At 40.8% G+C, this 16,306-nt stretch overlaps 1 protein-coding gene across 6 annotated transcripts in view; it reads right to left on the bottom strand.

Moving 5' to 3' along the window:
- The window catches only part of PDE5A (phosphodiesterase 5A), a 130,851-nt gene that overhangs the window by 70,705 nt on the left and 43,840 nt on the right, over positions 1–16,306 (bottom strand). For all 6 annotated transcript variants that reach the window (XM_075200328.1, XM_075200330.1, XM_075200327.1 and 3 more), the window contains one exon: positions 10,304–10,393. In XM_075200328.1, the coding sequence (XP_075056429.1) occupies positions 10,304–10,393 (90 nt within the window). The remainder of the gene's footprint in view (positions 1–10,303; positions 10,394–16,306) is intronic.

Below are 16,306 nucleotides of genomic sequence, written 5' to 3'. Positions count from 1 at the left end.
TTTTTTAAACCAAGTGTGATGATAATGCACATTTCCTATCTTATTTTCACTTTTGATTTGCCTCATTAATGTAACATTGTTCTCAGTAGAGTCTTAAATCTTTCCCCTTGGAGACTTTAAACTTGTATAACGACAGTACAGGATGCATCTGTTTTAACATAGTTCATCCAAGAAATATGTGATCTGCTCACAAAATTCCCTAATCCTCCTTATCCAATTTTTCCCAGAGGTCCCAGAATGCATTGCTGCCTGCACTAAGAAGAGGAAGTACATACATATTGTAATTCTGAGTAACTTGTTATTATTATTTTATTTATTTATCATTATGGATTATTCGTGTTGTAGATCTAAGCAGAATACAATACAGGAAATCAATTTTATCAGCTAGTATTAATAGTACTGCTATGAAACATGGTAAATGTAAAGGACAATGCACTCTTTACTGTAAATTATATGAATATTAGAAAATATGGAGGAATTATGTGACCAAATATGAACTTATTGTTTATACAGTAATTATGTATATTATACACACATATATTAACAACACTTGGGTGTTTGGCTCAAAGAGGCCATGTGCTGATTTGGCTATAATTTTATAGACAAAAGAAATCAGTTTTAAAATATGCCTCTTAAAATCAATAAAAGTAGTGATCAAACACATATTCTTCAATAGCATGATGAAGGGCAGCTCATATGCCAAATTAAACATTCGGCCACACAGAAAAGTTAAGGAAATTAGGGTAAGCTCTACTAAGACACTGTATCTAGGCTGGTTTGGTATCAATAGATGGACAAATTCACAGGGGATTTATTAATAATAATATTGAGTCTGTGTGACACTCCACAGAAAAGTTAGGTAACATAGTAGAATTGAGTAGTAAATCAGATAACATTCAAATGGTGATTGAAAAAAGTATCACAGACCACAAACCCCGGGAGGTGGGAAAGGTGTAAAGATGTCTTTCAAAAGCTGAGAACAGTTACAACAATCCACATTGATAAGCTGTTTATCTTCCTAGTCAATTTCCCATGGCACAGATTATACAGCTCTTGTAAATTATATTCTGAATGTAACCCTTTTTATTTTAAACTGTTTTGCTTGTCTATTTTATGTCAATTGTTATTGTTTTTTTATATCTGAATGCCCTGTACTTTTGTGTATTAAATCTCTAAATTTAGTAAGTTGCGTCCTTGATACTCTAACGAATCCATTAGCCTGTTAAGAAGAATATAGCGCGACCAAGTTAACCCTTTGAATGCCGGTGTGTGATTTGTCGATACATTTAATTAACAAGCTTAGTGTGAGCTTGCATTTACATTTGTGTAACAGTCTGGAGGTGTGATGAGTTAACCCTTTGTTTGCTGGTGTGGGCCTTGCAAGCCTGTGGGTAGCCAGAAGCCTTGTGGGCCAGTGTGGGACAGTATTTTGGGGTCCTATTGCCCGTATTCAATAAGTGGTGGCAAAACCTGAAGTGTGTGGGGGTGTGAGAGCGCTGTGTGGGGGTCGATTTAGCAGGTTTATAACCTGTGTGATGGGTAGAGAGAGACTTGAGTGCTGGAATCGTTTGTAACCTCATACAGTGAACATCCCAAGTCACGACAGCTGGGAGCGTGTTTGTGACAGTCATACTTGGCATAATCTGTATGCTACACCGGATAGATAGTTTTGGAGTGCATCTGTAGCACTTTGATGTTTCAGTTATTCTCCACCTGTTCACTTGAATGGGTTTAAAATGAGGGCTGCATTTTTTTTAAAAAAAAGCAAAACAAATATCAACCTGTACCTAGCTAAAGCCATATGATTGGATGGCGCTCACAAATACACATGTGGGGCTTGATTCATTAAGGAGCATAACTGGTGATATGTTGCGTGCAAAGGCGCACAATTACTCTGCACATGCCCAGAATTGGACTATACGCCATAGAAAGCAGAAACGCTGAAATCATCCTTGAGCGTAAAGGACTCTTAATACGGTCTACAATTTCAGGGGTAGAGAGGGGAGTATGCTCGTAGTCAATGTACAGTAAGGGCGTAGCAAGCTCAATCGCACGCATCAGTGTCTGATTCAAGCTCTGGGCAGCTCTAAGTTTTCAGTCGTATCACTTACACCAGATACAGGTCTAGTCTAAGTGCCAATTACTAGTAATGATGGCTGAGTATGCATATTAGAATATGTTTTTGCAATCAGAAGCAACTGTAAAAATGTATTTTATGTACAGTAGACATTAACTACATCCTAATAAATGTAGTTTATGGATAAAAATAAAATACATTTTTTTAATGTGTGTCATTAATGACTAGATTATGACCAGGTGACATTAATTGAATATTTTTTTTTCTGTGTGTTCTTTTGTGACTTTATATTCCACATATGTATGGGATGTATCCTGCAATATTAGAGCAGAGTATCCTCTATATTAGAGCAGAGTGGACCTAGAACCGTATACCTCAAGAGACGTATCTTCACATTCGCTCCTTGTTGAATACGGATGTGTGTATAACCAATGCACGTGCATTGTTAAAAAAAACACACATTACATTAGTTTTGCGTTTGGTAATGAATCAAGCCCATGATGCCTATACAAAGTGTCAGGAAAAGATAAAATGCTATAACTTCATAATTGAAGTACTCATTTGCATATAATGTTAGACAATTCTGGAAGTGAAAATCCTACAAAAACTAAATTTGAAAATATTGCTGCTTTGACACAAAACAGATTCTGGCTGCTATTTTGTTAATTGGTTGAAGAAACATAAACACATAACTTATTTTATATCCTACATCATAGAAGGCTGAATGTATAGTTTTTATTCTTCACATAGCCTAAAAATATATTGTGTTTAGGTTTTGTTTTTTTTGCGGTATTGGTTACGTTTCCATGGTGACAGTCCCAAAAACATAATCTGTATATTATTGTTTGTCAATCCTAGTTAGATATATTTCAGCATTGAAGATGTTTCTTAATTTCAATGTGACCTATTTAGCCTTTTATATTCCCAAGAGAGGGAGTTGATAATTGACTTGCATGTCACATTCACATACATAAACTTTCTATTCCTGTTGAATCCATGTAAGGCTAAATGCTCTCCATTCAATTACAAACAAAATATACCTTTACTCTATACTATACTGAATATAATTCCCAGATGGTGTAACTTAAAGTTATGTTGTAAGTTTAGTTTAAACAATAAGATATTAACTATAACAAACTGATCCATGAAATACATTGTTTCAAGAGCTCTCCAACTTTCAGCACTCTAGTCTGGTGTGGCATCCAATACATTTCCCGTGTTCTTCAGCTTCCCTAAGTATTTCCATAGCCACTACTCAAAGTATTTTTTAGAATGATCTGGTATGCACACATGCACTGGCGTTTCTGGCTCGGCTCCATCTTAGACCTACAATCAGAGGCCTGGATAAACTCTAGTGGCTAAAATACACACAGTAGGGACACATAAACAAGACACTTCTCTGAGTCTGTAAAACTAACTTTGATGAAGTACACACTAAACACTTTCTTGCTATTAGAATTTCTATTGTACTTCATGGAGAGCAAATACTCCTATTTTTCTTCTCAACTAAGCTGTGTTCAGCAAGCTGTGTGCCAAAGCTAAATGATAGTTTACTTCAAACATTAGGAAAGTGCATGTGTAGGCAGCCTTAATCCTCTGTGTTCAGCACTCACACACATTTTTTAATGTAGTGTGTGGTGGTCTAAGGTTTTAGTTTTTTTTAATTATTGTAACAATACTTGTGGTAGAACCCAGATGCTAACCCTGACTGACACTGGCCAACAGGAGGTGTGGAGTCTAATGAGTTCCCAAGTGTTCCCCAAGAACCACTGCAAGGCGGGATGGGCTCTGCTCCTGAGAACTCGCAGGTTGTGGTCCTCTGGCCTTACTCAGGATGTAGCATTGCAGATTGGAAGAGAAAGCCGCACAGGACGGAGTACACAGTGACAGAAGATAACATAGTCAACCAAGCCAATTTTGGCACACGTGCGGGCAGCGGAATCCTATACAGCAAACCAAGGGGAGGCAACAACAAGCCAAGTTCCAGTACACGTGCCGGCAGAGCAGGACAGGTGCAGCTTTCAGGAGCAGAGCCAGGACTAGCTGGGTTTGGTACACAGGTATTCAATATTAGGCAAGGAATGGTCAGTACAGGCAGGGATTCTGTTCACAGGTAGGCAATAGAGATCACACTGGAGAGAGAGAGCTGAAAACAGGCACAGGAAAATGCAGATCCAGGAGGAAGTCAAACAGCAAACTAGTTGCTTTGACACTGCAAGGTTATCAGAGCAAGGTTTAAATAAACAGGCTAGTTTGAAATACCCGCCCCGAAATGTGATCATGTGACCGCCGATACCCGGAAGCGACGTGCAGCAGAGAGAGCGGGGACAAGTAAGGATCATGACATTTACCAAGTAAATCTAGGCCTGGATATTATGATGCACCACATGGTACTTCTGAAGCACCTTTAATCTCAATAAGCATTGAAAAATAGCTGGGGGCTTCCATCAACATTAAATTAAATAAGTTCTCCTAGTGGAGACTTCAGAACTCAAGCATTATAAACATTGACATTTAATATAATTTACAGTGGTTTATACATATATAAGCATTACTTCTGTATTGTACTCCCATAATATGCCGATATTTATCTACTAACATACTGTACCTTCTCAGCATTTCAGAAAGGTTTTATTACACTTGGGTTCTAATGAGGTTTCCAATGCCAGTGTCAGCTTCCCTTAGTAGATTATAGAACTTGGGCTTGTTCAGTTCATACCAATTTTGTACAGTTTTCTTTCCTTTGCCTTATTGAGGATAAGCAGTTGACAGATGGTAATTTAGTGGCTGATTCATTGAATAAAAGCCCAAATAGAGAAATGTGTCAGCTGAACATTGCAGTGAAGTTGATGAAAACCTTATGACTAAGTTAAACCTTCTGGTGAAACTTTGTGTTCGCCCCTTTTTCCAAAATAAATTCTGACTTGCTGTGAAGTCGTTTTGTGCACATAAAATCACACAGTCATTCTGTTAAAGTATATATGTTCAGTTGTGTAACTTTCTTTCTATACTTCCTGTTGTTTGGTTTAGAAAAATTTGTGCCTCCTATCTGTCAGCCCTATTTCTAGATGTAGCGTGATAACACACCATCGGACTAAAGAGGCCTGAATAGGATGTTTTACTAATCGGAACTTTGTTTTGCTCCAGTGCAAAAAATGACAGCATGACATGTTCAGAACAGTAATCTTGGCTCAATCTCCTTATAGGAGAAACCATGAATCAGAAACTATTTAAGGATTCAAATAGCTGTCATTGGGGATGAATGTGTTGACTACAGTGGTTTCCCCAATGACATGATGTCAGCCGTATTTAAAAATGAGTGCTAAACATTACTACTTCATCAGCATTTAAATGTCAATTTCCTTTTCTATCGTGAAAATTGTTGGCAATTGAATGAGCACCTTTTTCAACCAAATGAAGAAAGCAAACTTCTTAGAATCATTCTAAAGAATTCTGATGACCTCCTCTTATCCATCACATATCTTTTTATATACCGGTATGTGTGTAGGGTAAAATAATCAACAAATCATTTTCCTGTCATCAGACAGACCACTTTTGGTGGTGATTTCAGGATTGGTGATATCTGATAATGACTGAATGATTTATAAAGAAGTTTCCTGATCTCCAAAAAAAAGATGGCCGTCCATAATCAGGTTTAACAGCTTTGTTGTAAGAGTTGCAGCTATTGTTACCATTGCTCTTTTCCTCATTCTTCTCAGAAAGCCATTCCATTTGACTATGTTGCCAACAGTCACAACGTAGCTGGCGACACATGCTGCAATATCAATGTATTGTCGCATGTGTGGCCAAAAATGGTTGCCCCACCTGATATTGATGCTATGCACAATGTTTTACAACCAATGTACAGTTTGTGTGTAAACAAATAACACTTTTGCTATTCCTCGTCACACAAGGAACAATGCAGTTCTCTTTGCCAGTTATAGGTGTGGTGGAACGCTGGGGTGAATCCCATACCAAAATTCTGTAGAGGACTGCAATGACTAGGCCTCAAAGTAGGTAATATGTTTCAATTGAGTATAAGCTAAACATACACCTCTAAGTAAGGAATAAGCAGGGAAACTTAGGCAAAACAGAGAATCTTTGGAGATCCTACAATTTGTTTAATTAGGAAGGCTTTGAGGAAGTCCATATGAAGTATTTATGCACTCGTACAACCAGGGGAAATTCTTGGTTTTCCACTACCAATGTGAAAGGCTTTATACATGAAGGAATGTTGTTTGACACAATTAAAGATTATTAAGGTCTTCAATGCCATTTCATTTTTAATTATGATATTAATTGACAATTATACAGGTGAACCATTTTAGACAGATTAGTTACATAGTACAATTCATATATCAACATTCCCTTAATAAAGAGCTATACCAAGATTCAGAGATAACTCAATCTGAAATTAAGGAAATACTAGTAACCATGATAACTGCCTGGATAAGTACCAAATTCCATGATTTCATGCCGCCTTCGCTGGTATTTGCTGCAACACCTCCCCTAAGTTCAACCACTGCTCAACCCACCCATCACAGTCCCCTTGTCCTGTTCATTTCAGGAGGCATTATTGCATTAGCAGAGATAACAGCAGACGTGGAGGTGCAGAGAAAGTAAGGGAGTACCCTCCTCTTCCTGTAGCTCCTCCAATCATTGCCATAATAGGTGTCACATTGCACTGCCTCCTGAATGAGTGTGGCGACTGGGGAAGTGTAATAAGAACAGTGGGGCAGGAGGCAAGGCAACAACCTTCTATATGCTGCCCGTAGGATAGAGCCACCTAGAACAAAATTCCCACCTCAGCTCATGGAAGGAACAGCTCTGGTGATGACAAAGGATGGACTATGAGACTAATAAAATGAGAATGAGAACACTCACAGTTACAGAAGGACACGAATACAACACATCATTGAAAATGAGAGATTAAAATCCTTTTCATAGGTAAAGTGCTAAAACATGTTATTGCTGTAACTCACTTTATAAATAATTCAATTGTGAGCATTCCACAGCACTGAGTAGAAGTGTAATAAGTCAGATACATATTGCTAACAATACAGGAACCTACTTTCTAAATGAAAAATACATAGAAATGGTACAAGAGACAGAAGTATATTTCTTCCACAATGCACAGTTAACTGTCAAGTGCTTAGTAATGAATGGTCACATTGTCGGAGATGCAGAGCGGTACATACTTCAGTTTGTGTAGCGCATGCCCAGAACGTAGGCGCACACATATGCACCTATGCATTCTTGCGCAATGCCGACACTTACACCCGCCTATGCCTGGAGAGGTGGGATAGGGAGCAGGCCCGGCGCTACCATTAGGCAGCATTAGGCTCTGGCGGGCGCCTCTGGTGTGCACTAATGCTGTGCGTTGGCCGGCTGAGCTTAACTTCCACAGGCCCCGACCACCGCACAGCTTCAGAGGGGGTGGGGCATGTGATTGCACCCCTTCGGGACACTGCTGATGGTACTGCCGCTCCTCCATTCTCCCTCCCACCCTTGCCCTCACTGTCTGTCGGGCGTGAAGTCATCATCACGTCCCAACAGTGTCAGTGAGGAGCCCGGCATAGAAGAGCAGGAGCAGCAATGCATGTCAAGGGAATGGTAAGTGAAGAACTGTGTGAAGCAGGAGGGGCAGTGTGAAGCAAGGGGGGTGGCAGTGTCAAGCAGGAGTTGGAGAAGTGTGAAGCAGGATGGGGAGAAGTGTGAAGCAGGAGGGGGAGAAGTGTGAAGCAAGGGGGGGCAGTGTGAGGCAAGGAGGGGCAGTGTGAGGCAAAACGGGTGGCATTGTGAATCAAGATGGGGGTCAGTGTGAAGCAAGGGGGGGCTGTGTGAGACAGAAGGGGGGTCAGTGTGAAGAATGGAGGGGTCAGTGTGAATCAAGACGGGGGTCAGCGTGAAGCAGATGGGGGAGAAGTGTGAATCGGAAGGGGGGCAGTATGAAGCAAAGGAGGCCAGTGTGAAGCAAGGGGAATAGTGTAAAGCAGAAGTGAGGCAGTGTGAAGCAATGGGGGGTCAGAATAAAGCAGGGGGTCTGTGTGAAGCAAGGGGAGACAGTAGTGTGATGCAGGGGGGCATCAGTGTGATGCAGTGGGGGCGGTGTGCTGGATAGGGGACATTGTGATGAAGGGCAGGGCAGTGTGCTGGATGAGGGACATTGAGATGCAGGGGGGGACATTGAGATGCAGAGGAGGGACATTGAGATGCAGGGGTGGCAGTGTGCTGGACAGGTGATATTGACATGCAGGGGGGGCACATTGAGATGCAGAGAGGGGACATTGAGATGCAGGGGGGGGGCAGTGTGCTGGACAGGTAATATTGACATGCAGGGGGGCACATTGAGATGCAGAGGGGGGACATTGAGATGCAGGGCGGCAGTGTGCTGGATGGGGGACATTGTCAAGCAAGGGGGGGAGTAGTGTGTTGTAGGTGGGGGAGAAGTGTGAAGCAGAAGGGGGGCAGTATGAAGCAAGGGGAGGCAGTGTGAAGCAGGGGGGGGGACAGTGTGAAGCAGGAGGGGCAGTGTGAAGCAGGGGGGACAGTGTGAAGCAAGGGGGCAGTATGAAGTAAGGGGGATGTTATGGAGGGAGCAGTAGTGTGATGCAGGGGGGTAGCAGTGTGATGGACCGGACATATAAGTGTGATGCACGGGACATATGTGTGATGAAAGGACATGTTAGGGCCATTTGTTTGGATTACTTGTCATTTCCATTTGGACCAATAAAGGAAAGACGATGCCTATTGCTTTTAACAAGTGCATAATACATAGGCTTATTGTACCAAGTTTTTTGTTCCGAAATCTACCGCCTGGATATCTCCCCTCCAGAAATCCTGTGTTTGCCCCTGGGCAGCAGTGGAGTCTGGACAGCGTTCTGCATCAAATATCACTGCATCTGGACCACTGGATGAGGTAAGGATTTTTTGTAAATTATTTTTACAAAAATCAAGCATATTATGATCTTGGAAGTGGGTATTTGATGTGTGTGTGTTGAAATTTTGCCTAGGGCACTGAGAAACCTTGCACCGGCTCTGATAGGAAGGCATGCAAATGAGGGCCAAATACAGTTAATGCGGCTCATGCAGACATTCAGAAACACATGTATACCTGCTACAGGCAGGTGCAAATACTCGCTGATGACTTGTTCTATAGCAGATGCATACACTACTCACGCACATATGTAAGTTACTCACATTGAAAGCACCAGAGCCTTCTATAAACATAGAATTATGGCAGATAAAAACCACCTGGCCCATCTTTTTATTACCTATGGTAATCTCAAACCCTACTTTAGTTCTTCGTAAGGTTATCTTTATGTCTATACCAAGCATGTTTAAATTGCTCTACTGTATTAGCCTCTACCACCTCTGATGGGAGGCTATTCCACTCATCCACTACCCTTTATGTTAAGTAATTTTTCCTCTAATTCCCTCTGAACCTACTTCCCTCCAGTTTCAGTGAAGGTCCTTGTGTTCTAGTACGTCTCTTCCTTTGAAGAATGTTTCTGTCCTGTACCTTGTTAAAACTCTTGATCATCATTATCATCATCATCATCTTTTATTTATATACTGCCAACATATTCCGTAGCACTTTACAATTGGGGAGAAACACAGTAAACTAATAAACAAACTGGGTAAAACAGACAAAGAAGTGAGAAGGCCCTGTTCGTAAGCTTACAATCTATGGGATATATTTAAAAGTTTCTATCATGTCCCCCCTTTCCCTTCTCTGGTCCAAACTATACATATTAAGAGCTTTAGGGGTGTATTTACTAAACTGCAGGTTTGAAAAAGTGGAGATGTTGCCTATGGCAACCAGATTCTAGCTGTCATTTTGTAGAATGCACTAAATAAATGAAAGCTAGAATCTGATTGGTTGCCATAGGCAACATCTCCAATTTTCAAACCCGTCGCTTAGTAAATCTAGCCCCTAGTCTTTCCTGGTAAGTTTTGTGCTGTAGGCCATGCACCATTTTAGTTGTCCTACTTTGTACAATCTCTAATGTATTTATATCCTTCTGGAGATATGGCCTCCAGAACTGAACACAGTGTTCTAGCTGCGGCCGTACCAATGACCTGGTAGTTTAAGGGTTACAATACACTAAATTGTTCTTAGATTCTATTTCTTTATATAGTAAATACCACAGCCAGCTCAAGTTGTCCCTGTTAACCTATACACTCAAGAAATGGGAACATTTAGGGAAAAATTGCACTATTTACCTCTTCTCTGTGGTTCTTAATTGGCATACAAAGAATACTTTGTGTTTTGTATCCAGTAATTTGGTCGACTTCCGCATTGAATCTGGAGTCCTGAAAAAAAGAAAACATTGTCTAATTAGATTAATGATTAGAGATGATTTATCAACATGATAATCTGCTGAGACAACAGACATTCCAATCTACAGTAGATATTCCACAGCTGCAGTGGCAAGACATGTTACAACCATAATGGAGACAAACCACACAGTATTAGAAAAAATGTTACTCTTTTATTCATGAATCTTGTTGTCCTGTGACTTATATGTTTACCTAAGCTAGAGATAGTTGACGGTTGTTAATGGAGAGACTAGGGTAAATAAGATGACTCAAAGGTTTTCCATACATATGTAAGGCTTGATTAGAGATGAGCAAACTTGTGGTGAAACAGGCTGTATTGCAGAGGAGCTAAGTTCCAGTGATACAATCATTAAGTTCCATTTCTGTCTTGTTGCTTGGTACAATGTCATTCAGCACTGTATTTGTAAATTTGCATTTGACTGAATTCATAGTCTATGAATAGTGCTGGGGTGATGATGGTCAATTCATTCTGCTGTATGCTATGTTTGGGGTAGGACTGGGAACTAATAAAGCTAAATTTAGAAATTTTGCAAAATTTTGCTGCCAAGTGCGTAATTAGGCAACTATTCAGCGGAAACGTTTAGATAAACTTGCTCATCAGTGACCTTGAAACCATGGCAATTGTTCATTAAAACTCTTGCAAAACAAATCCCAACAATGTTGATGTTTCATGAGAAGCGGTGATGTGGACACTCAGAGGGGAAAGACCTTTCTTATAAACATTGGAATTATCTGCACATATTTACATGCACTCTGCCTTATTCAAATCATATTTGCATCTGTGTAGCGCAAGAGACTTGCTTAGATAACAGCAATGTGATGTCCTGCAAAACAACCTTAAATATATGCAAACTTCACCCATAACAAATCCTACAAGACAGAACCTCATTTTATTGTGAATCGAGTGTATAGTACAGAGCTGTCCAGCACATCAATTTGCCTATTCTGTAGTGGTGATAAACATTAAATTCATCCATGTCAGCTCATTACATAAATCTCAGGTGTTTGTTTTTTTTAGCAGTACCTCATGTCCTTCTCCTTTCAGTCAGTGTAGCTTAGGCCTGGCTCTCTGGACAGATGTGTGTTTCTTATGTTCTCATTTTACACCAGTGTGTTGTAGCTGTGCCTTAGTGGACAGCCCATTAGGTCGGCCAAAGCCATGTTTGAGTACTGCCCACCTGTATTGCTGTAGGGGAACACCCCTAAAAATGTTCTTGAGAAAGAGCCCACTGAGTAAACCACTGCCTATGGCAAAACATGCTTGTGACACTGAGTAAACCATGCCTGTGGCGAAATATGCTTGTGACACGGAGGAAGCCACTGCCTGTGGCAGAACATGCTGGTGACAACTCCTGCACTTTTAATGCTCTTCACACCTGGATCCAATTCATCCTCCTTCTATTGACCACAATCGCATAACCTATTCATCATCTATGGACACTAGTACTTATACAACACCACCGTGCCAGGGATATATTAGTACCCCTAAAAATATGCACATTCTACCATCTTATTTTAATAATTTAGTATTATTATTATCCTTCACTAATAAAGCCCTAACATATTACATAGTGCTGTACATTGAGGAGATGATAAAATAAATAAATAACATAAAATGTCATTCCTGAGGACCTGGCTGACAGCAGTAAGAGGAATCTTACAGCTTGTCAGACCAGTACAGGGAGCCTCTGCATGAGCACTTGGCTCCCTGATCTGCACCTTATCTTCTACCGACACATTTAATTATTCTGTAGTTTTGCCAATTCTGTGGCAGAACTCAGAATAGTGGCAAAATCCCCTTCATGACTCATCAGTTCTTTTTTTCTCATATCATAATTTTTGCACTGGAACAGAGATCTTGAGCTTCCCGTTTCAGAGTCTAAAAAAAAATAATATAAATAAATGTGCAGAAAACTTTGAACATTAATAGTTCCCTGTCAAAGGGGGTCTACCGAAATGAAATGTACAGGGGCACCTGGACAGGTTAACCCATATCCATTCGTGTCCCTTTGGGACAGTAGTAAAAATGTCCAAGGCTTGCTGCATATGTCACTGTCATTTGTATTTTGTGTTAATCATTAAAAGTTTCACTTGTTTAATGGGAAGCCTTCTGTCTTCCATACCCAGCGCACTCCGATATTACCTACTGAGGAACTGATTTATTAAGGCATGCAAAATTAACATTTACACAAGTCTGTATTCAACTAGGAGTGGATCAGAAGAACTGTCTATTGTTGAGTATGGGTCTAGGTAAGCAGAACGGACAGGAAAAAAAAAATCAATTATTGTCACCTGTTAATGATATAGTCACTAATGAAAAAAAATTAAAAAAGTTTTGCATACTGTTTGGGCCAGTCAAGTTCTTCCACATCAAACTCATCAAACCATGTCTTTGTAGTCCCTGCTTTGTGCACTGGGCACAATCATGTTGTAATAGAAAGAGGCTTTCTTCAAACTGTTGCCACAAAGATTGAAGCATAGCATTGTCCAAAATGACTTGGAATGCTGAAGCATTAAGATTGCTCTTCACTGGAGAGTTGGGGCCTGGCCCAAACCTTGAAAAACAGCCCCATATCATTATCCCTACTCCACCAAGCTTCACAGTTGGCATAATGCAGCCAGACAGGTAACATTCTCCCGGCATCCACCAAACACAGAATCACCCATCTGACTGCCAAACAGAGTAGTGTGATTCATCACTCCACAGAACACGTTTCCACTGCTCCATAGTCCAGTGTCGGTGTGCTTTACGCCACTCCATCTGACGCTTGGCATTGGTCTTGGTGATGTGAGGCTTACATGCAGCTGCTAGGCCATGGAATCCCATTGCATTTAGTTCCAGCTGCACAGTTTTCATGCTTACACTAATGCCAGTGGAAGTTGGGAATTCTTCAGCTATGGAATCAGCAGAACGTTAGCGACTTTTACGCACTATATGCCTTAGCAGTCACTGATCACGCTCTGTGATTTTACGTGGTCTTCCGCTTTGTGGCTGATTTGCTGTTGTTCCTAAACACTTCCACTTTCTAATAATATCACTTACAGTTGACCATGGAATATCCAGCAGGAATGAAATTTTACAAACCGTCTTATTGCAAAGGTGGCATCCTATCACAGTACCACGCAGGCGCGGGCTGGGAGATATCAGCGCGGGGGCGCACAGGCGGCCACATCACATGACACGCGCATCGTGTGTCACGTGATGCGGCCACCTGCGCGCTGACACGGCCGCATCGGATGCGGCCGTTGGTAATATAAAAAAAGTTATTGCATCCACGGTGGAGGACGGGGGGAGGCGGTCGGCCCGAACAGCCGCTAGACTGAGCGGGCCAGGTGCCCGCTGCCCCCCGGTCCAGCCCGCCCCTGGTACCATGCTTGATGTCACTGAGCTCTTCAGAACAACCCATTTTGTATCACAAATATTTGCAACTGAACTGCATGACAGGGTGCTTGATTTTATACACCTCTGGCAACAGGTCTGATTGAAACATCTCAATTCAATAGTTAACAGGTGTGGGCAAATGTACCTTTGACATGCCCAAAGCTTGAACTGGATGCTGCTGCGTGCGCTCAATGTTGGCACGCCCTTACTGTATATTGACTATATGCATACCCTCCTTCCCCTCCCCTTTCCGCCTATTAAATCTTGGACTGGTGGAAGTGACTTTTGCGCTTGTAGAAGAATTGCATACACTTGTGTTCACTAGCGTATAGTTTCTTTCTGGGTATGTGCAGTGCAATTTATCTCAAAATACGGCACATATCAGCATTTACATTCCTTAATGAATCAGGCCCTGAATGTCTTGTGTACTGGGACAGCCACAGATGTCTACAGTGTGCACTTACCACCAAGCTGAGTTTTGATTTACTCCTCCAGTTAGTGGGTGCACTAACCTAATCCCCCTAGGGATTTGACTGTTGGCTGCATGGCTTTCCACATTCTTGGGGATTACAATATCACTGGCAGTACTTTGTGTTCAAATAATATAATAGAACATGAGCTGGAAAGCTGTTCAATGGCAAATTTGTATCACTCTGGCTACTGTTCAACCTTCTTATGCCATTAATCAATAATAATCAGGTGGAGGTAATATCATTCAATGGTGCAATTCTACACACAAAAGAGTGACCTTTACATATTTCCTCTTTGGAATTTGGCCATAAATGTTCTCAGACCCAACCACACAGCAGTGTCCCAGCTCTATTCTGCAAACTGCAAGGATACAAATACAGCGAGTAATAGCATTGCGTGGACTTGTGGATGTAAACCAGTATTTGCAGACTGTAGCAATGGAAATTTGCACTTCTGTGAAATGGTCTGTTCTGTTGTGAAACGCAATTTGCATGAACTTTCATCACGAATTCGCTTATAGATAAGTAAATGTTTCATTAGTTGCTATGGTTTTTAAGTAAATGTTTCATTGGTTGCTATGGTTTTAGTGTAGATTTGCACCTTTCACGTCAGTAAATAACCATCATTGAATCATAAAACTGAAAGGGATTCTTCACTAGGATTCCCTTAGTAGAAGTTAGATCTAATTTTGGGAAAATTGTATGATAATAATATTGCAGTGTTTAATTGACAGGAAAAAATTACTACAGTACAGAAATCAATACACAATATGAGCTTTATTTGACCTTAATTCACCTTGTGGAAGTTTTTTCTCACTTTCAATTATTGCAACATAGCTTGTAAGCATTGAGTTTATGTGATAAGGAAAATAAATTATATCAAACCATTGTTTCAGTAACATAGTATTATGTAGTGTTCTTCTCTCCAGTCCGGCATAGATACAATACTAGTGTTGTAAGATGATTGGTGGACATTCCCTGTGCTTACCCCAGAACCAGACTGACATAAATGGAGCCTGTAGACTCACTCCCTTGGCTCTATAATCAGTACCGTATCTACTTGTCACACTTCATTTAAACATTCTGCAGTTTTGCCAATTCTGTGACAGAACTCTGTATAGCTGCACAATCCCCTTCCTGACTAGTCAGTTGTTGTTTTTCTCATATCATCACTTTTTCACTGCTGTTATTCACTGAGCAAATACATATTTGCTACACAGTTTATATTGGCGGGCTACCATGTTTAGTGCTTAATCTGATACTGACTAGCAAGCAATCTAGTGAATGTATAAGGGATATCAAGAGTACAGAGGACATTATGAATATTGGCAATAACTTACTGGATTTCTGTGTAATCTTAATAGACAATGGAAGGTAAAACATTTAACATTTAAAAAAGTAAAAACTGGCAAAATAAGCTCTGCCCCAGATTCGCCTACATTTCACCCTATAGACCAAGTCACGCACACATTATGTTGTGCTTAGATAGGGACTGAGAATCAGGACTATTGTTAGTTATCACTACACTATCTCATATGTTTTTTATGTCACATCTCTTGCATGGCCAGGGAAGGCATTGTGGACCTGCTTACAGCTATATGTAAAATTGACTTTTGTGAAAAAGAATGCATCCATGCACTAATGTTTCTATGGCTGTATTTTGTGTTACATAAGTAAATAAAAGATCATTATCATCATCATCATTTATTTATATGGCGCCACTGATTCCGCAGCGCTGTACAGAGAACTCATTCACATCAGTCCCTGCCCCATTGGAGTTTACAGTCTAAATTCCCTAACATACACCCACACATACACACAGACAGAGAGGGAGAGAGAGACTAGGGTCAATTTTGATAGCAGCCAATTAACCTACCAGTATGTTTTTGGAGTGTGGGAGGAAACCGGAGCACCCGAAGGAAACCGACGCAAACACGGGGAGAACATACAAACTCCACACAGGTAAGGCCATGGTTGGGAATTAAACTCATGACCCCAGTGCTGTGAGGCAGAAGTACTAACCACTGAGCCACC

Source organism: Mixophyes fleayi, chromosome 1, assembly GCF_038048845.1.
Source record: "Mixophyes fleayi isolate aMixFle1 chromosome 1, aMixFle1.hap1, whole genome shotgun sequence".
NCBI classification, from domain to species: Eukaryota; Metazoa; Chordata; class Amphibia; order Anura; family Limnodynastidae; genus Mixophyes; species Mixophyes fleayi.
This window is presented reverse-complemented; position numbering and strand designations above follow the sequence as displayed.